Below are 24,084 nucleotides of genomic sequence, written 5' to 3'. Positions count from 1 at the left end.
CTTTTATTGCATCTACACCAAATTAAACACCACTGCCCCACTTGTTTGTGGGTTAACAGTGAAACGCACGGAATGTACAATATGTGCAAAATGTTAACAAAGGCGTATAAAAAGGGCAGAGACGGAATTTCAAATTTTTACTAGAGGTAGCCTACCTTAGGATATTTGCGTGGTGCATCCAAGACATATCGTAACTTTAATTATTAGTGTTCCACTTTTGGTAATGTTAAAGAAAGATATGTTTTTGCAAGGAGTTGCAAGATAGCTCTAAAGCCAACGTTTGAAATATTTTTGTACAGAATAGAGCAGGAATGAAGCATACATTGTACAGAATAAATCAGAACCCTATGAATGCAGAATGATGCCGGTAAAGAGAAACCAATATGAAATATTAAGAGGTCTACTTCTTTATTAAGCGTGCAACATTTGTGCCATTCTTTGTTATAGCAGAGATAGGAAGAAGAACAAAATGCTTAAGATGTAATAATTGTAGTTCGCAGCGAAACGATTTTGCTTCATTTCAGGAAAGGAGTGTCTTGCATCATTCAATTCAGCATCTCCTGTGATACGTCTAGGGTCAATGAAAATCAAAAGTGATCCCCTCAGAAAATGACGTCGTGCGAGCCCAATACATAATATCAACGCGGAACTTGTACACGATATGCGAACGCATCAATGCTTATTAGACAGTGCATGGAGAAAGTTAAAAGATTTGGCTTTCGGATGGATGTGAGATGTGTGCGGGCTTGTGATAAATTTGTAATACTGCAGCGGGAAAAATTCGTAATAAACAGAGAAAGTAGTTCGGTCTGCGTGTTAATGCACAATCACCGGAAACAGCGCGCTGAGTTTGTAAGTCATGCGCCAGCTTTGAAGGGCAGAAAATCTGTAAAGCGTTAGTTTGGTGGACACTAGAGAAACTGGCTCCTGAAAGAAGACAGAGATTAGGTTGTGTGGATGGTACATTACGGACTACATAATCTTCAAAAACAGGTATATTTTTGCACTGGTTGGATTAGATGTACATAATCGACGGAAATGTGCACCGGGTCAAAATAATATTTTGAGACCAGTAGCCAGCGCGGGAAGCCCAGAAGGATGTCGGTCTTCCTAAGGGAAAGCATGTGGTGCAAGGACCATTCTTTTCTTTTAAATGAGTGGATACACTTCTCGTATTCACGCCGTTCTTCACATATGCTACATTGCATTTTCAGACTACATGCGCCTTGAAAAAACAGCTTTCTTAAAGTGTCTAAACGCGTTTTTAAAAGTTATTTAGCAATGTAGGAAGCAGGGCACTAAAAAAGGCCTTGATCATAAACTGAGAAATTTTCTGAGGCACCTCTCTAAAAGCGGCGCTCAGAGTTAGTGGAGAGTAGGTGGCATTTCAGAGTAACGTAAGTAGCACCGCCATTTTTGGTGGTGCTAATTATTTTCAAGGTGTGTCAGCACCTTTGAGGTCGAGACAATAAGCGTTTTGCTTAAGTGGCAAAGGCAATGACTTCCTGTAACAACTGTAAAGAATATATCCAAGTATTATGTCGAATCACGAAAAATGATGTATGTTTCGCGACATGGAAATTTTTGCAAAACATTTGCAGTGGACTTAATTTTCTCAGTACAGTGTACTAAAACGAGGAAAACAAATTTCTCAATAGCCTTTAGTAAAAGAGTGCGCATAGTCAAGCGTACATGTGTGAGCGGCATGACAGTGATTAACTCCCGGTTAACAGTTTAGTGAGGCAGTGATCAATGGCCTGCAGGAACAAAGCATTGTATACGGATTGAACCTGGTGGAAGATCGAGCAATAGATGTACGATGAATTTATTCCTGCGTTCAATTCGCCAAAGTCTTTTTCAACAAGATGTGATGTGAGACTGTACTTTAAAGGTCCATTTTATCCCCAGTTTAATAATTATTGGTAATTAAGTTTTACCAGCAGTTAGACCAGTGAAATTATACAGAACATAAGCTATCCAAAAATATTGTAGCGTAGATATATGCTTGAAAATATAATAAAATGTTTATTCCAAACAACCAAATAACTATAATTAACTAGGACGTGAAATTAGTAAAGTGGTCTGTTGGTAATGCGATCATAAATTGCCAGTAAGTGCACCAGTTTACCACAGCTCACTTTCTTAGGCAGAATTTGGGTGGGCAAAGTCCCAAGTAGACCTTGGCTGAGCTTGAAGGTCATCTGGAGATAACGAAGCGGTTAATGGCTCTGCACCTGGGTAGTGGAGCTTTCACTCTAAAAGATCGCTTTGATTAAAATTTAATAAATCTCAAATAGTTTTGCATGGATGGATGAATGGAATATATAGGAGCGTCCCCTTTGAAACGGCGTAGTAGCAGTTGCCATCATGCTCGTTTTTTCCCCTTTATCTTTATTGTTTTATATCGGTTAACTATGCCATCATTCCATTTATTGAAATTTCTCGATGTGCATGCAGCGCCACCCGTGGTCAGCCCATTCAGCTTCCCGGACGACCTTACGGAGGGCAAGCGGGCGGGCGCCGCCTGCATTGTATCGGACGGGGATCTGCCCATCTCCATCGGTTGGCTTAAAGATGGCCGTCCGCTTGAGGAGCGGACGCTGGGGGCCATGGTGGCGCGCACTAACGACTATACTTCGTTCCTCTCGATCGCCGCCGTTCGCCAGCTCCTTCACCGAGGTCTCTACACGTGCGTCGCAAGAAACCCTGCCGCTTCGGCTAACTACACTGCGCCTATGCTAGTGCGCGGTGAGCTCCTTTGATTTCGTCCAAGTCGGGTACTTTAGATACGTGTTCTTTGTATAACAGTGTGCCTTAAAGAGATTAAGCCAGGGCATCGTTCTTTTACTCCGTTCATGTGCGTTCAGCAGCAAGCGGTGAGTTGGTTTAGAGTGCACGGATTGATGCGCAAACAGCCCGATACACACACACACACACACACACACACACACACACACACACACACACACACACACACACACACACACACACACACACACACACACACACACACACACACACACACACACACACTCACACACACACACACACACACACACACACACACACACACACGCACACGCACACATGCACATGCACACGCACACACACACACACACACACACACACACACACACACACACACACACACACACACACACACACACACACACACGGGGAAAGTTCAGCAGTACGGATGGTTACCTAAAACAAATATGCTAGTAAACACGCTTGAAAATAGACTGGTTAACCGCCTATGAGGGTGCATATGAACCAAGCAAAGTGTCTCGAAACAAAAAGAACTAAGCTGTAACAACGTCGCAAAAAGCAAAGGTGTGAGGTTTTTGTACCAACTTCCAATTTCTTCCTCTAACTATACTATCCTATCGTTTCGATATGACGCTACACAGTAAATCGGGAACTGCATATTTCTAACCCGCTTACTACGACGTCCTTTATAAAGTTGATGTGAAGAGCCCCTTAATTTGAGCTTGAAGCGTTGAAAAATTTATAAAATAACCGAAGCGTCATTCACGACGAACTTTTCTTTCTCCGCTAAATGGCTCCTACAAAACCTGACTCGATACAAGACTGCGCTGCGCTGCAGGCTTTTTTTCAGTCTTTAACGACATGCGCATGCGATTGTGTATAATTATTCCTCTTTATACATGCTTTCCACCAGAGCTATTCTGACGAGTGCTAAGCGAAGACCAAGTTTGATAAATTACTGCACAAAACCTTTTGTTATATTTATTACAGAGAAACTGCTTTCGCTCCATTTCATAAAGCAGTCACTCTTATAAAATTGCAGTGTGCCTCAAATACCTACGCAGTTGACCGCTTGTGTTCGCTGTCGTCACTAGAATTGATACTTTCACTGCACATATCAGGTGCGCGAGAGGACACTTACTACCGTTAAGTGAAGACCGCACAGTGAAGATTGCACGTGGCGCATCAAGTTGGAGGCGCCGCTTGGTTATATCAGGTAGAGTTTGTGTTGTAATTATGCCGTTGCTCGTTTTATGTTAAGTGGAATATATTATGTTTCCTGGATATAAAATGCAATTCAGTTGCTTATCTTGGCGTACGTATGTCTAATTTGATACCTATATGCCTAGTTTCAATTTTGCCTCAATGTGAACACTTACAAATAAGTTTTGGTGGTCTCACCTATTCTCAAGCTCATTCTTCTTCCCTATGTTGCTGGCAGTGGGGCCGCGGTGGAGCCATGAACCCGAGGACAAAGCGGCTGTAGTGGGTCGTTCTGTCATGTTCAACTGTCAAGCACATGGCTTCCCTATTCCTGTTGTACGATGGAAGAAGGAGCATCGTGAGTATATTTATGGCATTATTATTATTATTATTATTATTATTATTATTATTATTATTATTATTATTATTATTATTATTATTATTATTATTATTATTATTATTATTATTATTATTATTATTATTATTATTATTATTATTATTATTAATATTATTATTATTATTATTATTAGTTTGATTCACAGGAAGGGGAAGGCGCAGTATCTCACACTTGTTTCTGTGGACACCTGAACCGCGCCGTAGGGAAGGGAGAAAGGTCGGAGTTGAAGTGGAAAGAGGAGACGTAGCGGAGGGCTACGGAGTAATTTTGACCACCTGGGGATCTTTAACGTGTGCTGACATTGCACAGCACTCGGACGCCTCTTTGTTTCGACTCCATCAGAAAAGGGATGTGTTGGAATATATTAAAGCAAAGTTTCAAAGCAATCTTTTCACTTGCAGAGGAAGAGGAGAAGGAGGAGGATAAACATTTATTATTTGAGGAAGTCAGGCAAGCAGGAGCTTCCGCCTTAGATGGCCAGGAGCCCTCGAGCTCTGGCGACCTTGGTTGCACGCTCGATGGCCCGCAGTTAGATTACCGGATCCTAGCTGAGCATAGCGGCCTCCCACTGCTCGCAGGTGGAGAGCTGCAGATCCCGCGGAGGGGGGTCTCGTGGGCATGCCCATAGTATGTGGTGTAAGTTGGCCCTCTGATGGCATAAGCTACAGTACGGTGCGTATAATGCAGGGTATGCATGGGCGTAGGTGACTGGATTTAGGAAGGAAGGCGTCTGTAATTTTCACTAGGTGATCTCCTGTGCCTTTGTAAGAGATTTGTGTCCCGGAGGGTATAAGGTGTTTGACGGAAATGTAGTGTACTTTCTTGATAGGAAACCATAAGTTCCCTCGCCAACCTCATGCGTTGTTGTCCCGTTGCCCGGCTGACGAGTCCTCCGGCGAAATTGCGGGCAGCCTCATTACCAGGAAGGGAGGAATGTCAACAAGGTTGATGACTGGGCAAGTCTGTAAGGGTTCATTTTTAACCAGCCAAATGACGAGACACAGGGAAGAAGAGGAGGAAGGAATTTGCTGGTGTCCAAATTATCCGTATTGAACGGTGACGGTGATAGCAGCAATTTCAGTGCTATAGGGGATATCCAGCTGCCTTTGCTGTAATTTCTTATTGCGGTTTTCGAGTCGCTAATTATATAAAGTGCTGAGATTGAGCTTATCGCAAGGGCGATCGCAGCCTGCTCCGCTTCCTCCGGGTCATTGGTAATGACCGAACCAGCCGTGAGTTGAGGACCCTGATAATTTACAGTCACAATCGCGAATGCATTACGGTCCGCGTGTTCAGCTCCATCGACATAGACCACGTCTTGATTGGACTGGTATTGATTGTGTAGGGCTTTGGCTCTTTCTACTCGCGTCTGAATGAAATTCAGTGTGCATATTCTTCCGGAGAGGTAGGATTTTGAAGTGAGTTCGCAGACTTATTGGAAGTGACACTTTGTCCTGTCTTGTTGCGGGGTAACCGGTTGAGAGAGGGTCAAGGATAAAGCGTCCGGTCGGTGTGTGGGTTAGCCGTTCGTATTAAGAGGTGATGTGGGCCTCTGTCAACTCGCTAAGAGTGTTGTGGACTCCGAGGGCATTGAATCGCTCCGTGGAGGTGTTTATGGGGAGACCAAGTGCGGACTTGAATGCCCGTCTGATCAGGCAATCAACACATTGTGTTTCTGCTACGTTAAGTTTGAGGTAGGGTAACGTGTAGGTGATTCTACTAATGACAAATGCCTGGACCAGGCGGACGAGATCAGTTTCCTTCATACCCGAATACCGGTTAGCGATTCGACGTATAAGCTTTCAAAGAGAATGTAATCATTTCAAGAGCGGACACTTTTTAGCGTGTTCTTGCATTGCAACCGCATTCCACATTTCTAAAATATGTGTTCAAATGACAGTAAGCGGGAGAAAAAGGCTGCTCTGCCTTCTTGGCGTAGCAAACTGCAGGTTCAGAAACAAGCGCGGCATGAAACCAACATAAGATATATAATGAGTGGCTTTTGGAGCAATGGGAAATTGCAGTTTGGCGGTTCTCGCGTAATTTCCGTCCGTCAATAATTACTTCACCCTGAGGGCCGTGATTCCAACTCATTTTGTCCCTCATATACGGCCAGCATGTTTTTGCGATTGTGATAAGGTTGGCTGGAAGCGTGACGTACACATTTTTTATTAAGAAGACCCACTCAAGATTAAATTTTATGTAATTTTCTCAGCTGCAATAGCTGAAAGGGGGAATATCACCGAGTTTTCAACTGTAGATGCTCAATGCTTTTAAGTGGGTTTAAGATAGACTTATGGAGTGCGTCTTTTTATTTGTCACTTTTGTAGTGCGAGCGGATGTTCGCACCTATAAAGTTTGATGTGCCCACAAGAACTAATATGTAACCTGCACATCTGCATCCCAAAGCTAACAAAACACGGTCCAAACGCTCCCCATTAAACTGCAGGCGCTAATCCCGTCACTGTGTTCTAATTGAAATAGACAGCATTCATAAATCAGGCCATAATATTAGGATTTAAGTCATAAAAAGACACAATAGGTAACACCTGTTAAGAACAAGCACAGAAGTTCCTTTAGCAGCAGTGGTGGAAATTTTCGGAGCCCTTCACTACGGCGTATCTCATAGCCTGAGTCATTTTGGGAAGCTAAACCCCATAAACCAAACGATCCTTTCAAGGACAAACGAACCTGAGAACATAAAACTGTTTTCGCAACATTAAAGAACCTGTAAGTTTCTCACAGTAAGTCACGAAAAGAAAAGTGTGGTAATTCTTAGACACCCAGCCTAAAATATCCTTTATCGTTCGGTCTCATGCGAGGGGTTACAGAATCAGAAGACGGCGTTCGACAGTTCACGACTATCACAAGCAGCTCTCGCTTACGGGTGCTGGAGAACGGCTCGCTCGTCATCAACGAAGTGGACCTCACAGACGCTGGACGCTACTTGTGCCAGACACAGAACGGAGTCGGATCCGGAGTGTCCACTGTCGTCAAACTCGACGTGCATGGTAAGACTCAAGAGAAAGCCGTAGATATAAGTACAGTTTGGCGAAGAAACAGCTAACAACGTGTTTGCGGAGTAACTATCTTTAGCACTTCGTTGCTTCCTTTCATAGTTTGATCTGTAGAGCGGCATATGTGCACTTGAGTACAAGCATTCATGTTATCGATTTTATAGTAGGCTCTCAATGAATGTTGCTTAGAATCGGCAGGATACGCGACAGATGGGCTTTATTAATCGAGTATGTCGAAGTGTTTCTTTTATTTTATAACTAAATGTATTTAACGTTTATTCGAGAATTATTTGAAATATGAACATTCTACCAGTGCCGGCGCAGGTAAGTCTCCAAGAATTGGGTAGAAATTGAATCCCATCCCTATTATTTAGAAAAATGCATTTTGCTGTTATAAATTTAATTTACGTGCCGTTGATGTATTCTGGTTTCTTCCGCCGCGAGACAGAGAGTTGAGAAATAGTATATACTTTTCGTGGCAGCCGTGGGCAGGATTTGCTTGTTTCTGCAGAGCGATTGCATTTATGTGCCAAGCTTGAGGTCAGTAGCTAACATTGGTTCATAAATTGGATTTATAATGATATAGACAAATTAAAACATTAAGCAGCCTGCTTACCATCTGTCGACTTCTCCATAAGTCAAGGTTAATCTGATATGCTTATCGAACTTGGCATTGCTTGGAGGACTTATGTTTTATACCGCAGACGTGTAGCATGTGTGCGGTCATCTCTTTCTACGAATGCTGAAAACCGACCCAGCTTAGTACTTGCTTCTTTGTTGGTGTTTCTACCCGCGTAAACGTTAGCAGTTGTTGCAATATATTTCTTATCACTCTAAAATAATTAAAAAAGGCAATTCCTAAACATATTGTACTGAATGATGTAAAGGAAATCATCTCAACATTTCAAGCGCGTCATCTTCAACGTACTACCGATGACAGAAGTCTCTTGACCGCACATCTAGCGATTTTGGACTAGAAGCATAATGTAAAAGAATTATTAACTCTTTTTTTCAGCACACATGAAAGAACTAAAGTCCAGTTTTCACATCGACAAGTAGTGTCCGAAATTACCCTCCGATGCTAAAGTTATGTGCCTTGATTGCAGTTTGCGTGGTCCACAGACTTTCGTCCCAGATAGTACTACTTTTAAGGTTCAAGGTTGTTTCCTTTCATCGAGCCGTTATGCTAGCAAATGCTGCAACGCAGGTAAGAGAGTTAGATGTTTCTCGTAAACTTTGAAGCAGGTAATAAAAAAGCAGTCTAGTATTATTTCACTATGTATAACTTATTGTAAGAATGTTTCACATTTCATGGGAAGAAACTAGGTACGAAGTGATCGGCCAGTAGGTGGACGACTTACACTCGACGAGCCTAAATACAATCTGTTGTTCGCCAGGAGTTCGCAAATGTGGGCCTCAACGCGAACGTGGGCTTCAACTCTGGCCAGTCTTCCGCACAGCCCCAGTTCTAACCTAACCAGCAGCCATCTGTCCAACCCACCGTTCCGGTGGCAGCAGCTGCGGCTCCAACTGCGCCCTTGCCGACGCGATACCGCTACCGCTACCGCAATCCGGACGAATGGCGAACATCGGAGGACCGACCCATCTGCTTCAACAGTTCACGTGTCGGCCATATTTCTCCTCATTGCCGCAGCCGTTGGATTCCCCCACCTCGACCCCGCTACTTTCCTGGTCGCAGCGCCGAATATCCACACCCAAACCATTTCCGGGATACGCGCTCTCGTGACTTTAACTCGCCAGCCCCGCGAATGTCCAGCCGCTCACCGTCGCCTCAGACCCGGAGGTCCCGCTCGCCCCTACCTCACCGTCCATCATCTCCTCACTTCTCTGGCTCTCTTCCGGAAAACTAACCAATGCAGCTGCCGGAGGTGATGCTGCATTGACGACCCGGCCCGAAAATCCTCTGCTGACCCTCGCTCATCGCCGCAACCTTCTAGACATCTGTGTGGATGGTGCCCCTGCTACTGCCCTCATTGACACTGGTGCCCAAATTTCAGTCCTCAGCTCATCCTTTCGCCGCCGTCTCAAAAAGGTTGTCACACCCGCCGCTTCATCCGCCGTTCGTGTCGCCGATGAAAGCGTCGCTGCCGTCGTGGGACTGTGCACTGCGCGCGTCAGTATTTCCGGTCGCACTACCCCTGTCCTCTTCACTGTTGTCGACCGCTGCCCTCACGATGTGACCCTCGGCATCGACTTTTTAACGGCCCATGCTGCCCTGATTGATTGCTCAACTGGCCTTCTTCGCTTAGACCTGCCCTACTGACCCGAAAACACCGATGTGAAGCCCCGCCTCCGATCCGCCGAATTTGTCCGTCTAACACCCGAAGCTGCTATTTATGTTCCACTGGCCCCGTTCCCCGCAGTTCCTGACGGCACATACGTCACTTGCCCAATTACCGATGTTGTTCTGCGTCGCAACATCATACTCCCTCATACCGTTGTGACTGTCACTGCTAACCGCACCTCTCTTCCCGTCCTTAACTTCAGCCGCTCGACCCAAGTTTTACCCCATGGCATCGCACTTGCTGATCTGGTTCCTTTGGCGGACTGCGAAGTTGCTGCTCTAACGCCTCAGCATCTGTCGGAGCAGCATATATCAGCTTCTTCACATTCGAACCTCTTTTCAAGCATGATATCTGCGGATCTGCCAGATGACCAAGCCAGAGCTCTCTCCGACCTTTTGCTGTCGTGCGCTGATATATTTGATTTCGGGGACCGACCACTGGGCCAAACATCCGTTGTGACCCATCGAATCAATACGGGTGACGCCAGCCCCATCCACAGACGGCCTTATCGTGTTTCCCTTACTGAGCGGCTTGCTATACAGAAAGAAGTTGACAAGATGCTGACGCAAAACTTTATTGAGCCTTCCTGCAGTCCCTGGGCGTCCCCTGTCGTATTGGTCAAAAAGAAAGACCAAAGTTGGAGATTTTGTGTGGACCATCGTCACCTTAATCAAATAACAAAGAAATATGTTTACCCTCTTCCACGAATTGACGACGCGCTTGACTACTTGCATGGTGCCAGCTATTTTTCTTCCATCGACATGCGTTCAGGCTACTGGCAAATTGCTGTCGACGAACGGGATCGCGAGAAAACCGCATTTGTTACCCCCGACGGACTCTGTCAATTCAAGGTGATGCCATTTGGACTCTGTAACGCTCCTGCGACATTCGAGCGCATGATGGACTCACTCCTCCGTGACTTGAAGCGGACGACATGTTTATGCTACTTAGATGACGTCGTAGTTTTCTCTTCCACGTTCGCAACCCACCTTGATCAACTTTCTACAGTTCTGGCCGTTTTTCGCCGCGCCGGCCTTCAACTGAACGCCAAAAAATGCAACTTCGGTAGGCGCCAAATCAAAGTCCTAGGTCATTTGGTTGATGCGAATGGTGTGCAGCCCGACCTTGACAAGGTTCGAGCCGTGCGCGAGTTCCCTACCCCGCGTAGCTCAAGTGACGTGCGAAGCTTTCTTGGCCTTTGTTCCTACTTCCGCCGCTTCATTCGGAACTTCGCAGACATCGCTCGTCCGCTTATCTCTCTTCTGAAGAACAACGTACCTTTCACATGGGGTTGAGACCAAGCCTATGCCTTCACGACGCTCATTTCCGCCCTCACTACACCACCTGTTCTGGTGCACTTCGATCCTTCTGCACCTACCGAACTGCGCACCGACGCTAGCGGCCATGGTATTGGTGCCATCCTTGCCTAATCCCAGCATAGGTCCTCCCGCGTCATTGCTTATGCCAGCCGCCTGCTTTCGTCCTCTGAGCGCAGTTATTCAATTACAGAGCGGGAATCCCTTGCACTTGTTTGGGCGCTGACCAAATTTCGCCCTTATTTGTTGGGGCGGTCCTTCTATGTAGTGACAGACCATCATGCTTTGTGTTGGCTGTCCTCACTTAAGGACCCCACTGGCAGTTTAGGTCGCTGGGCCTTGCGAATACAAGAGCACGAATTTACTGTGGTATACAAGTCCGGCCACTTACACCAAGACGCTGACTGCTTGTCCCGCCATGCCATAGATCCTCCCGATTTGTCCGACCATACTGCTGACGACTACATTTTGTCGATCTCGGACTTTATAAATCTCACGTTCGAACAGCGTCGGGATCCTGCCCTGCAACAAATTATAGACCAGCTGCGCAACAACCCCGATCCTTCCGCCAGCATGTTTGTGCTCCATAACGAGACATTATACAGACGGAATATGCGTCCAGATGGCGTGGACCTTTTACTGGTTGTTCCGGCTCATCTGCGCTCTACTGTCCTCGCCCAACTTCACGACGCCCCTACAGCAGGACACTTGGGAGTATCACGCACGTACGACCGTGTGCGACGACGATTTTTCTGGCCTGGTCTCTACCGCTCTGTCCGTCGCTACGTCGCCGCTTGTGAGCTATGTCAGCGCCGTAAGACACCATCGCTTCAACCTAGTGGGCCCCTGCAACCAATCTCAGTGCCGACTGAACCGTTTTCTCGTTTGGGCCTCGATCGTCTTGGGCCTTTTTCGACGTCGACGTCTGGAAACAAATGGATTGCTGTGGCGACTGATTATACTACCAGATATGCTGTAACCAGGGCCATCCCCACCAGCTGCGCCTCCGACGTTGCTGACTTTCTTTTGCATGACGTAATTTTGATTCATGGCGCTCCGCGTCAACTGCTCACAGATCGTGGCCGCTGTTTCCTTTCTAAAGTGGTTCATGACCTTCTTCGCTCATGCGCTACTCGTCACCAATTCACCATGGCCTACCACCCGCAAACGAACGGTCTTACTGAGCGCCTTAATCGCACACTGACCGACATGCTATCTATGTATGTGTCCGATCACCATCGTGACTGGTACATCTCCTTACCTTTCGTCACGTTCGCCTATAACTCCTCACGCCATGATACCGCCGGATACTCTCCCTTTTATCTACTTTTCGGCCGCAACCTTTTACCCCCCTTCGACACCTTGCTGCCTCTTGACAACTCTTCCTGTAGTTACGCTTCGGACGTCATCGCCCGCGCTGGTGCCGCCCGCCACATTGCTCGAGACCGGCTTGGCACGTCTCAGTGCTCACAAAATCGTCGTTATGACCTACATCACCGAGACGCCCACTACCCTCCTGGTTCCCTCGTGCTTCTTTGGCTTCCGGCCCGTCGTGTGGGGATGTGCGAGAAACGTCTGCCTCGTTACGTGGGTCCTTACTGCGTCCTGTGACAGGTCACCGATGTGACTTATGAGATCGCCCCTCTACAGCCCAAGTATCCTTTCACAACCCCTCATCCAGAAATTGTGCACGTCGCCCGTCTGAAACCATACCATTCAAGTTCTGCTGTATAGGCAGCACCGGGACGGTGCTTCTCCCGCGCGGGGAATACTGTTACGGTGCGCAATATCTAGATGACGACGACGCACTGGTGTGGTGTGGTGAAGAAGACGACGCTCAGGCTAAGCTGGGTTCGTGCTGGTGGTGTGTGCATTGGCGTGTGCTTCTGAGAGTTATCTGGCGTTTACTGCTGTGTAAGTTTCCCTTAACAATATTTCGTTTTATTGCAAATCGTGCTTTAAGAAAAAGGCGTGTGCATAATTCATGGGATTTAACGGTTCGTTGCTGCGCTGCACTAACACGTGCCATCTATGTAGGTCTGGATTAGTTGTGTTGTCATAAATTATAAGACAACATAGAAAATGGACTAAATCAAAATCTGTGGTTTAAACCTGCTGGGAACGAATGTATAATTTTATACAGAAGCTCAGTAAGATTAGCGATGGTTGTGGGAAATTTCTTTACGTAGACACCTCTGCCTAGACATAAGAAACATGTTAAGCGTACTGTCCGGGAGCTTTTTATGGGTTCAACTGTCAGATATTTTGCGTGGCTTCATGTCTACACACTGCGTTTTAAGTACGTTTATTCGTGCTCATGTAATTGAAGCAAAGACGATTGCTCATTTCACTGGTGGTTCCCGGGGGACCCTTGAGTGGTAGTTTCCCATTGAAAAAAGAACAAGCTGGTGTGATTAGTGTACATTATATCGTCATCGTGAGGCCGACGCGACGAGATTTCGCTTGTGTCAGGTAGCGACAGCTTCCGGCATACTACCTCCGATTTGTGTGTAACGAATGATGGAGTGGATGTCACCGCGTTACTCAACACTGGTGCCGATTATTCAGTAATGATCCGTGGTCTCGCCCGAGAATTGAAGAAAGTTATGACACATTGGTCCGGCCAGAAAATTCGTACGGCGGGAAGTCACTTGATTGAACATGCAGGCAAGTGCACAGCGCGGGTAGGCATCCGTGCTTTGACGGAGAACTTATCGTGCTTCCTGAGTCTTCGAAGGACTTGATCCTTGGTCTAGACTTCCTGCAGACCAACGGCGCTGTCATTGACCTGAAAGAAGCGCGTGTTTCCTTTTCGACGAAACCAGCCGTGGCGCGCATTGAAAACGAAGATCCGGGTCTGAACGTTTTGCGTATAGTCGACGATGACGTGAGGGTTTCGGCACGTTCTAGTGCGCTGGTTCTTGTGAAGCATGATTTGTTCCACGATTACGAGGGCATCGCGGATGGGCACCTTCCGCTACTACTCGAGAAGGAATTAGTCGTTGATCGAGGACTCGCACAACTCCAGAACAGTTGTGCTACTGTCCTCCTGACAAATTTTGCAAAGGAGATGCGGCATCTCTCCAAGGACACGGCTGTTGCCGTCCTTCACGATGTTACTGCCTTACCTCATTTATGCACCGCCGGAGCGAACCCTAAAGAAGAGGCCGCACCTTGTCATGCTCTGCAAACCGTTAAAATTAGCCCCGACTTGAGGCCCGATCAGAGGAATCTTCTCTCGGCTCCTCTGAGCGATTTCGCAGACTGTTTCGCCACAGGCTCTAAGGTCGGTCGTACTCCTGTCGCCAAGCACCGCATCATCACCGATGAGACCACGTTACCGGTATGCCAGCGCCCGTACCGGGTTTCTCCTAAGGAACGCGACGCCATTAAAACTCAAGTGGATGAAATGCTTACGGACGAAGTGATCCAGCCTTCGACGAGCCCATGGGCGTCGCCAGTGGTCCTTGTCAAAAAGAAAGATGACACCTTGAGATTCTGTGTCGATTACCTAAAGTTAGATAATGTGACCAAAAAGGACCTCTATCCGCTGCCCAGGATTGATGATGCCCTCGACCGACTACCCGACGCCAGGTACTTCTCCTCATTAGACCTCAAAAGCGGAAACTGGCAAATCGAGGTGGATCAGAGAGACCGAGAGAAGACTGCATTTGTCACGTCCGATGGCCTATACGAGTTTCAGGTGCTTCCGTTTGGTCTTTGCTTTGCACCGGCCACGTTACAACGTATGATGGACACGGTTTTATCAGGTCTGAACTGGCAGTCGTGCTAGGTGTACTTAGATGATGTCGTTATTTTCTCGCCTACTTTCGAGCAACTCTTGGACCGGTTGGCAACGTACTTCAAGCACTCAAAGGCGTGCAACTAACGATCGAGCCTGAGAAATTCCACTTTGCTTTCAAGGAACTACGCTTCCTCGGCCATGTTGTCAGTGCACAGGGCGTTCTCCCAGATCCTCAGAAGACTACCGCAGTGTCAAATTTTCCACGCCCCACCGAAAAAAAGGCACTTCGACGATTTCTAGGTCTTTGTTCGTACTACCGACGCTTCGTCCAAGATTTTTCTAAGATAGCTGAACCACTGACAGCACTGACCAGAGAAGACATACCTTTCCTGTGGGGAGACGATCAAGAACAAGCCTTCCAGGAGTTTAGAAGCCGCCTACACAAACCCCCAATACTCGCCCATTTCGATGAAGACGCCGCACCCTATGTAAATACTTATGCCAGCAACGTTGGCTTCGGCGCGATACTCATTCAGTGGAAAGGCGGAGTAGAACCGGTTATCGCCTACGCGAGCCGAACACTCTCATGATCGGAAGCGAACTATTCGACAACAGAGAAGGAGTGCCTTGCGGTAATCTGGGCCATCAGAAAGTTTCGACCATATTTGTATGGACGACCCTTCCCTGTTGTCAGCGACCATCATTCCTTGTGCTGGCTGGCAAGCCTTAAAGACCTGTCTAGACGCTTAGCTCGTTGGAGCCTCCGTCTTCAAGAGTATGACGTTACTGTTGTCTATAAGTCGGGACATAAACACCAAGATGCGGATTGCTTGTGACGCGCGCCTTTGGACGCCACTGCAGTGGAAAACGCCGGCGATTTTCTCTTTATTGGGGCCATTACCCAATCCCATATGGCTGACCTTCAACGCAAGGACCCGGAGCTGGCGCCGTTCATTGATTATCTAGAAGGACGCGGTGGTAGAGTACCGCTTTTTTTCGTCGTGGCTTGCAGTCGTACGCTTTACGAAGTGGAGTTCTCTAAATGAAAGATCAAGAGAGACATTTCTACTCGTAGTGCCTACGCACCTACGGCCTGACATCTTGAGCGCTTGTCACGACGAACCGTCCGCCGGCCACTTGGGAGTCAGTCGTACGCTTGCAAGAATTCGGGAGAAATACTATTGGCCGAAATTATTACCTTCAGTACAATCTTACGTTAAAACCTGCCGTGACTGTCAACGCCGAAAGACTCCACCCGTGAAACCAGCTGGATTTCTTCAGCCGATCGCTCCATCGCAAACTCCTTTCCAACAAGTGGGGATGGATCTTCTTGGTCCTTTCCCGAAGTCAACTAATGGAAAGCGTTGGATTGTTGTCGCGACAGACTACTTGACCCGATATGCTGAGACCGCGTCGCTCACAAATGGAACTGCCACCGAAGTAGCAGAGTTTTTTGTCCACGACATCGTGTTGCGTCATGACGCTCCGGCTGTTATCATTAACGACCGCGGGGCAGCTTTTACGGCCCGCCTGACTAAGGCTGTACTGAACCTTACACACACTAGCTATATACGGGCCACGGCATACCACCCGCAAACTAATGGCTTGGTAGAACGGCTAAACAGCACTCTGGCCGACATGCTGTCTATGTACGTTGATATAGAGTAAAGACCTGACATCAAATCCTCCCATATGCCACGTTCGCATATAATACGGCACTTCAGGAGGCGACGCGGCTCACACCCTTCGAGCTTGTCTTCGGCCGTCGAGTGACCACTCCACTGGATACAATGCTGCCCGTATACACCGACGACGAACATGAGCTTGACCTAGACATTGCTAGTTTTACTAGGCGTGCGGAATAAGCGCGGCAGCTGGCAAGGCAGCGCATATACCTACAACAACAACCAGACGCTGACCGTTACAACAAGGGACGGCGCTTCGCTGCCTACGAGCCTGGAGACTATGTCTGGATTTGGAAGCCCGTTCGACATCGTGGGCTCTCTGAAAAATTGCTGCGCTGGTACTTAGACCCATACCGTGTCCTCCGCCGCCTCAGGGATGTTACTCATGAAGTTGAATCCGCGACCCAAGATCCCTCAAGCCGCAGACGACGCAAGTTTACTGATGTTGTACACGTCGTCGGGATGAAAACCTACCACGATCGCCCCACTGACTAATCTTGAGACTGATGGCGCCCCGTTTTGTGTTGCGGTATCCCATACCAACCTAGCATACTATCTGTCAGCTCATTGCATCAAGCAGCATTTGCAGCACCGAGTCGATGCTGCCAAATAGGGGGGCAATGACACATGCCATTCATAGACGACGAAGATTTGAACGGGCGATTCGGAGAAGACGACGAAGCGAAACTGGGCTCTGCTTTCTTGCTGCCCAGACTGGTTGTTGGTGTTCTTCGGTGCCAGAGCGCCTTCTGTGTAACGTTACGTTATAATATTTATACGTGGCAAGGTAAGACCAAGAGATTAGTCCAAGATGACACCGCACACAGCACACAGAAACACAGCAGCGTTAACCGGGCACCAACCGACACTGCTCGCACGTCGTCTTCACCAAAACTCACGAGCTTCTTCTTCTTTCGTCCTTATGCAGATACCAGTGCATGCACCGCCTAATGTAGCACTACCCCGCCAGCTGAAAAGCACCGTACCGGTGCGTACTAGCGTCCAAACCAGGGTCCGTGTAGTACGGCTTGAGGCGTGCAATATAGGCCGTCTCGATGCGTGGTGTAGAGGTATGTGTTGCGGGGTGCAAGGGCTCAATTTCATATGTCATTGGAGTCACTTGTCATATAACGGGGCAAAAGTTTTTCCGAGAGGCCAACGCGGCAAGCTGGGGTCCAAAGCAGCACGAGAGAGCCGCAGGAATACTGTGTGTTGCGGTGGCAGGAATCATAGCGACGTTTCTGGGAGTGCTGGGAGGCTGCGAGTAGGTTGCGAGCAACAACGCGGGCAGCATCAGCTTGGGCTATGGCGTCACGAGCATTTGAGCTGGCAGTGGCGGCCGAAGGGAGCAGGCTGTCAAAAGGAAGCAGACGTTCACGGCCGTATAGAAGATAGAAAGGGGAGTAGCCGGTAGTGTCGTGACGCGAGGAATTGTATGCGAATGTCGCAAATGGCAGCGTTATGTCCCAGTCGCGGTGGTCATTAGAAACGTACATAGACAGCATGTCAGTTAATGTCCGGTTAAGGCGTTCAGTAAGCCCGTTCGTCTGTGGATGGTAGGCAGTTGTGAAAGAATGATGAACGTTGCACAATCGTATGATCTCGTCGACTATACGCGCAAGAAAGCAACGGCCACGGTCGGTGAGCAGTTGGCGGGGAGCTGCGTGGACGAGTATAACGTCGTTGAGGGGGAAAGCAGCGACATCAGTTGCACAACTGGTTGGTATTGCTTGTGTGACCACGTAGCGTGTGGTGTAATCAGTGGCCACCGCAATCCATTTGTTCCCCGATGCGGACAGTGGAAAAGGCCCTAGAAGATCCATACCTACTCGAGAAAATGGGTCTATGGGGATGTCGATAGGCTGCAGTAGTCCAGCTGGTAAAACTGATGGCTTTTTCCGGCGTTGACAGCGGTCACAAGAAGCCGCGTAGCGGCGGACTGCACGGTATAGGCCTGGCCAAAAGAACCGACATCGCACACTGTCGTATGTGCCAGAGACGCCTGATGACCTGCTGTGGGAACGTCGTGAAGCTGTTCAAGGACGGCTGTGCGTAGGTGCTGAGGGACTACTAGTAGAAGATCGGGGCCATCAGGTCGCATATTGTGCCGGTATAAGGTGCCGTCGTGGAGCAAAAACAAACGAAGGGAAGGGTCATGGCGAATGATGCTGAGGCGATGTATAATTTCGCGAAGCGGAGGGTCCTGGCGTTGCTCCCGGCGAATGTTGGAAAAGTCAGAAATAGAAAGCATGCAAGCGTCATCGTCACATTCAAGTTGGCTTGGCGGGTCGACTGGATGACGGGACAGGCAATCGGCGTCTCGATGCAACTGGCCAGACTTATAAACTACTGAAAAGTTGTACTCCTGAAGGCGCAAGGTCCAACGTCCAAGGCGGCCAGTAGGGTCTTTGAGTGTGGAAAGCCAGCACAGTGCGTGGTGGTCAGTGACTACTGTGAATGGCCGCCCATACATGTAAGGGCGGAACTTCGTAATGGCCCAAACTAGGGCTAAGCACTCGCGTTCAGTGATGGAATAATTCTGTTCGGCAGCAGAGAGGAGTCGGCTGGCATAGGCGATGACGCGAGGGGAACCGAGCTGACGTTGTGCGAGAACGGCACCAATTCCATGACCACTTGCGTCGGTGCGTACTTCTGTGGGCGCTGACGGATTGAAGTGAGCCAACAGTGACGGACCGTTAAGGTGGGCAATAAGAGCGACGAAGGCGGCCGTGTTCGTGGCCCCAGGAAAAGGAGACCCCTTTTTTTCAGAAGCTGCGTGAGTGGACGGGCGATTTCCACGAAGTTTGGTACAAATCGCCGGAAATATGAGCAAAGTCCGAGGAAGCTACGCACGTCGCTGCTAGATTTCGGTGTAGGAAAATCATTTACAGCTCGAATTCTGTCAAGGTCCTGCTGGATGCCATGGGTGTTGACCAAGTGTCCTAGGACCTTGAGTTCCCGGCAACCAAAGCTACACTTCTTGGAGTTCAGCTGAAAGCCATCTCGTCGGAAGACGCCAAGAATGGCCAAAACGTGATGAAGGTGGCCCTGAAAGGTTGATGAAATTAAGATGACGTCATCGAGGTAGCACAGACATGCGGTCCATTTGAACCCGCATAGTAAAGAGTCCATCATGCCCTCGAAGGTCGCAGGGGCATTGCATAATCCGAAAGGCATCATGCAGATGATATAACCCTCTGGACAACAAGCGGATCCCTTGGAACAGCCCAGGATATCTTGCAGTCTGCCATAGACATCACCACCACCTATCTAGAAAACACAGGCCTCCGATGCTCCCCAACTAAATCGGAACTAATGCAGCTTAAACCCTTACCCGGTGATCCCCCCATTGAACTTCACATGTACGGAAACCCAGTGCCCATTGTGTCTCAGATGAAGATTCTCGGCCTTCTCATTAACAACGCACTTGATGCAACTGCCACCCTTCAACTCTTGCAAAGACAGACTAAGCAGGTTGCTGGACTAATCAGGCGTGTGGCTGCGCGCAACCATGGGCTGTCGGAACGCGAAACCCTCAATATGACCAACGCGTTAATCATTAGCCGAATCACCTACCACCTCCCATATCATATACTCACTCAGCGCCAAACAGAGCAGGCGGACATCCTAATACGCATGGCCGTAACCTCCGCCCTACGTCTTCCACGGACGGTTAGCACAGAACGTCTGCTGGCCACTGGTACTCACAATACAGTGAACGAATTAATAGAAGCTCAACGCACCAACCAATTAGTCCGCCTGAGTCGCACGGAAACAGGACGATGCCTACTGCGACAACTCCGTCTCAATCCACCCATCGCCACCCCAGCAAGTGCTACACCTTTCATGATCTCTCCGGGCACGCAGGATCACATATACCAGAAGCCCCTACCACGCAACATGGGCGCTTGCCTTTATCAGGGAAGACGGAAAGTTAGAGCCAGCTATTACACCAAAAGATACCGCAACCGCTCTGATATCCTCTATGTCGACGCGGCAGGGAATTCTAAAGTTGGATTTTTCACTGCAGTCGCTGCCTACGAAGATGGCAGAGTGGGGGCCGCCGCCACTATTCGAACTAATTCGCCTGCAGAAGCGGAAGGAGCCGCCATCGCACTCGCGCTTGCCCATTCAGCCATTGACGAAGCTATTACCGAAATTTGTACAGATTCTCAGGCGGCATACCGCCACTACCTAAACGGCGTGGCGACACCGGCTGCGCATCATATTCTTACCACCGCCACCTCTCTCGACCGAACGGTTAATCTAACGTGGATCCCAGGGCATGCCTCGATCCCCGGTAATGAGCGCGTTCATGCGCTGGCTCGAGAACTCTCTACCCGAGCCCCGGATGATCAGGCACCCAACTCCGCGCAGGAGGCCGCATCGGTCCTTTCTACATACCACCAAATCACCACATTCTACAAACACGAGCGCATGACACTGCCACCACCCCACAGCACCTTGTCACCCTTATCCAGTGCTACATGGCGACAATTGCAGACGAATTGTTTCATTTCCCCCTACCGTCTCTCATGCCTTCACCCTGGCTTGCCCCCTCACTGCGACACCTGTGGCGAGCCAAAATCCTCACTTTTCCACTACCTGTGGGAATGTCCTTCTCCCCAGGCAGTGCCCCCCATCCCCCATCCCACCTTTTCTTCCTGGGAGGCTGCTTTGCGGACAGCTCAACCCGCCGGTCAGAAATGGCTGGTCGATCGGGCTCTATGTGAAGCCAAAGCCCGTGGACTCCTGGACTAGTAGGAGACCACCCTGGAAGACTTTTTTTTTTTTTTTAAATAAAGTTGTTTCCATCCATCCACCTTGAATTAGTAGAGGCCATCTGGGGTGACAAAAGCCGCCTTTTCACGATCTCTCTCGTCAACAGAGATCTGCCAATATCCAGAACGGAGATCGATGGAGGAGGAGGCACCATGCAGGCAGTCGAGGGCGTCATCGATCTTTGGAAGAGGATACATGTCTTTCTAGGTTATCTCATTTAGCTGTCGATAATCTACGCAAAATCTCCAGCTGTTGTCTTTCTTTTTAACGAGTACTACCGGAGACGCCCAGGGCCTGCTCGACGGCTCAATAATGTTGCTGGCCCAACATTTTCTCCACTTCTTGCTGAATGACCCGGCGTTCGGAAAGAGCAACTCTGTAAGGCCGTCTGTGAATAGGGCGGGCATCTCCAGTATCGATGCGCTGTGTGAAGACGGACGTCTGGCCCAGGGATCCGTGACCGAAATCAAAAATGCCGCTGTATGAGCGCGAAAGGCCGGCAAGGGCGCTTGCATATTCAGGACGCAGGTCAGAGGCAACCATGGCTGAGATGCGATCCTCCGGACTATGTGACGGGACAGGTTGTGCAGGTACCTCGGCGTGATGGTCGGACAGCCTGCAGAAATAGTAAAGTTGGACAACGGTGACAGCTCGGCAAGGAAAATGCCCTCCGGGAGAACTTGCGAAGACATGCTGAAGTTGAGTACGGGAATGTATGTGAGATTATCCTCGACGTGTACAATGTTATGAGGTAGGACGATGTTGCGCTGTAGAGTGACGTCGGTGGTGGGGTTGAGTACATAGTCGCCGTCAGAAAGGGAGGGAAAAGGTGACATGGGCACGTATACTGCTGCCTCGGGAGGTGGGCGAGTAAATGTACTGGAGCGGAGGCGAGGTTGGGATTGGTCAGCACTAGAGTCATGAACACAATGGGGCAGGGCTAGGCGCAGAAATCTGGAGGCACAGTCTATGAGAGCAGAATGGGCTGTTAAAACGTCTAGGCCTAAAATCACGTCTTGAGTACAAGTAGTAAGGACGGCGAAGAGCACAGGGACGTGATGGCCGTGAGCCCAGTTGTGAGCCCAGGTAGGCGGCGGCCACTGATCAAATCCAGCTTTTCTGTGCTATTTTGCTCTTATATTCTGTTCTGAGCGCACGGGGATCTTGAGTCACCTCCACCAAGATGATACGTGGCAAGGTAGAGAGAGAGAGAGAAAAACACTTTATTTAAGAGCGCAAATTAAGCACTCAACATATCCTTCGCCTGGTTTACCAAGGCAAGCTGGTCTTCCATCTGTGCCGATGACAGCCAGGCACTCCAGGAGGGAGGTGAAGGGAAGGGGATGTAGTTACTGGACTGGGCGGCTGGACAGGAGTAGAGGCAGTGTTCTAGATTGGCATACAGCGCAGGACAGTTGGAACAGGAAGGGTCTGAACGAAGACGAAAATGGAATTGTCGGGAAGGTGTAACAAGAGTGTTCGTTTGAATCCTACGAAGTATATGTGCTTGACCAATGTTGAGATGCCGATGGGGGCGGGGTACGTGCCTAAATGACGTTTTTAGTTGGCGGTAGTGTTCCTTAATTGTGAGTTTATAGGCCAACGCATCGTCCCACGTCGGAGGGCTTGACCAAGGGATCACAGGCGTCCGGATGTGAATATCGCGGGCTAGCTGATGAGCCAGCTCATTTCCTGTGATCCCTGCATGGCCAGGGACCCACCGTAGCGTGACTGACGATGGAGCCAACGAACGTAAGGCGTGGTGTAATGCTGTTTCTAGGTCCGAAGGAATTAACCGACGCTGCAGCAACCGAATAGCCGCCATTGAGTCAGTGTAAATGGTGTACGAAGAAGTGCGAGGGAGTTCAGAGAAGGACATGATGGCATGAATGATAGGTACAATCTCTAGAGTAGCGATGGGGGGAGGATTGCTGTATGGGCCGCATGTATGAAGGGAAGGGTCCGCCTCCAAAGGGGTGAAGATTACATATGCCGCAGAACCGGTGTCCAATATGGTGGCGTCTGTATATGCTACTGTCTGTGTTGATAAGGGAGGACTGTGGTGAGCTGCCTGAGCTTCCCTACGACCATTATTCACACAAGGGGCCATATGACGGGGTAGAGGGGCGAAGCGCATGTTGGAGGGAAGGGGTGCAGATGATTCTTCGATAGGCAGGTTGATAGGAGACAGATTTGCTTTCTCTAGGAGCCAGCGACCCTGCAAAGTGCCAGACAGTCGAGCCAGCTGCCTGTCTCTGTGGAGAACGAGTAATGTGGGAAGGGGAAGAAAAAGGCCTGTGTCGTAGAGCCTCTTGTTTGAAGTGTGTACAGGGAGGTTAAGGGATGCTTTATATAGGCTGTTGAGCGCTGATGAAGCTTTTATAGTTTGCTGTTGTGTGAGTTCAAAATAAGGAAGAGCGTATAAAATTTTGCTTAGTGCTAGGTAAGTCCAAGATATAGTCCAAGATGACTTCGAACACAGCACACAGAAACACAGCAGCGTTAACCGAGCACCAACCGACACTGCTCGCACGTCGTTTTCGCCAAAACTCACGAGCTTCTTCTTCTTTCGTCCTTATGCAGATACCAGTGCATGCACTGCCTAATGTAGCAATATCATGTGTGTTATGCATACAGAACATATTTATAATGCGTGTTTTAGGAAAAAAGTGGTGTAAATGTTAGAGACATACTGCATCAAATTTTGGGTGACCTACGTTTTTACTCTAATGAAAGATAACATTTTTAAGGTCAGTAAACCATACCGGTTCTTGCATCAAATCAACGGACAGCGTGTTTTCTTTTCTAATTTGTTCTTGAACTGCTGCTTCTGGCGCCTGCGTCTGATGCTACTGCTCCGCAGA

The 24,084-nt window shown here is 48.7% G+C and overlaps 1 protein-coding gene across 1 annotated transcript in view; it reads left to right on the top strand.

Annotated features, from left to right (window-relative positions):
- Positions 1 to 24,084, top strand: part of LOC146190218 (cell adhesion molecule Dscam1-like) — a 175,672-nt gene that overhangs the window by 88,992 nt on the left and 62,596 nt on the right. The window contains exons 8-10 of the mRNA XM_084600681.1: positions 2,458 to 2,748; positions 4,211 to 4,330; positions 7,201 to 7,380. Coding sequence (XP_084456807.1) covers positions 2,458 to 2,748; positions 4,211 to 4,330; positions 7,201 to 7,380 — 591 coding nt within the window. The remainder of the gene's footprint in view (positions 1 to 2,457; positions 2,749 to 4,210; positions 4,331 to 7,200; positions 7,381 to 24,084) is intronic.

This window comes from Amblyomma maculatum, chromosome 4, assembly GCF_055883805.1.
Source record: "Amblyomma maculatum isolate TAMU_Amacu chromosome 4, ASM5588380v1, whole genome shotgun sequence".
NCBI classification, from domain to species: Eukaryota; Metazoa; Arthropoda; class Arachnida; order Ixodida; family Ixodidae; genus Amblyomma; species Amblyomma maculatum.
Note: the sequence above shows the minus strand (reverse complement) of the source record. Positions and strands in the feature narration are given on the sequence as shown.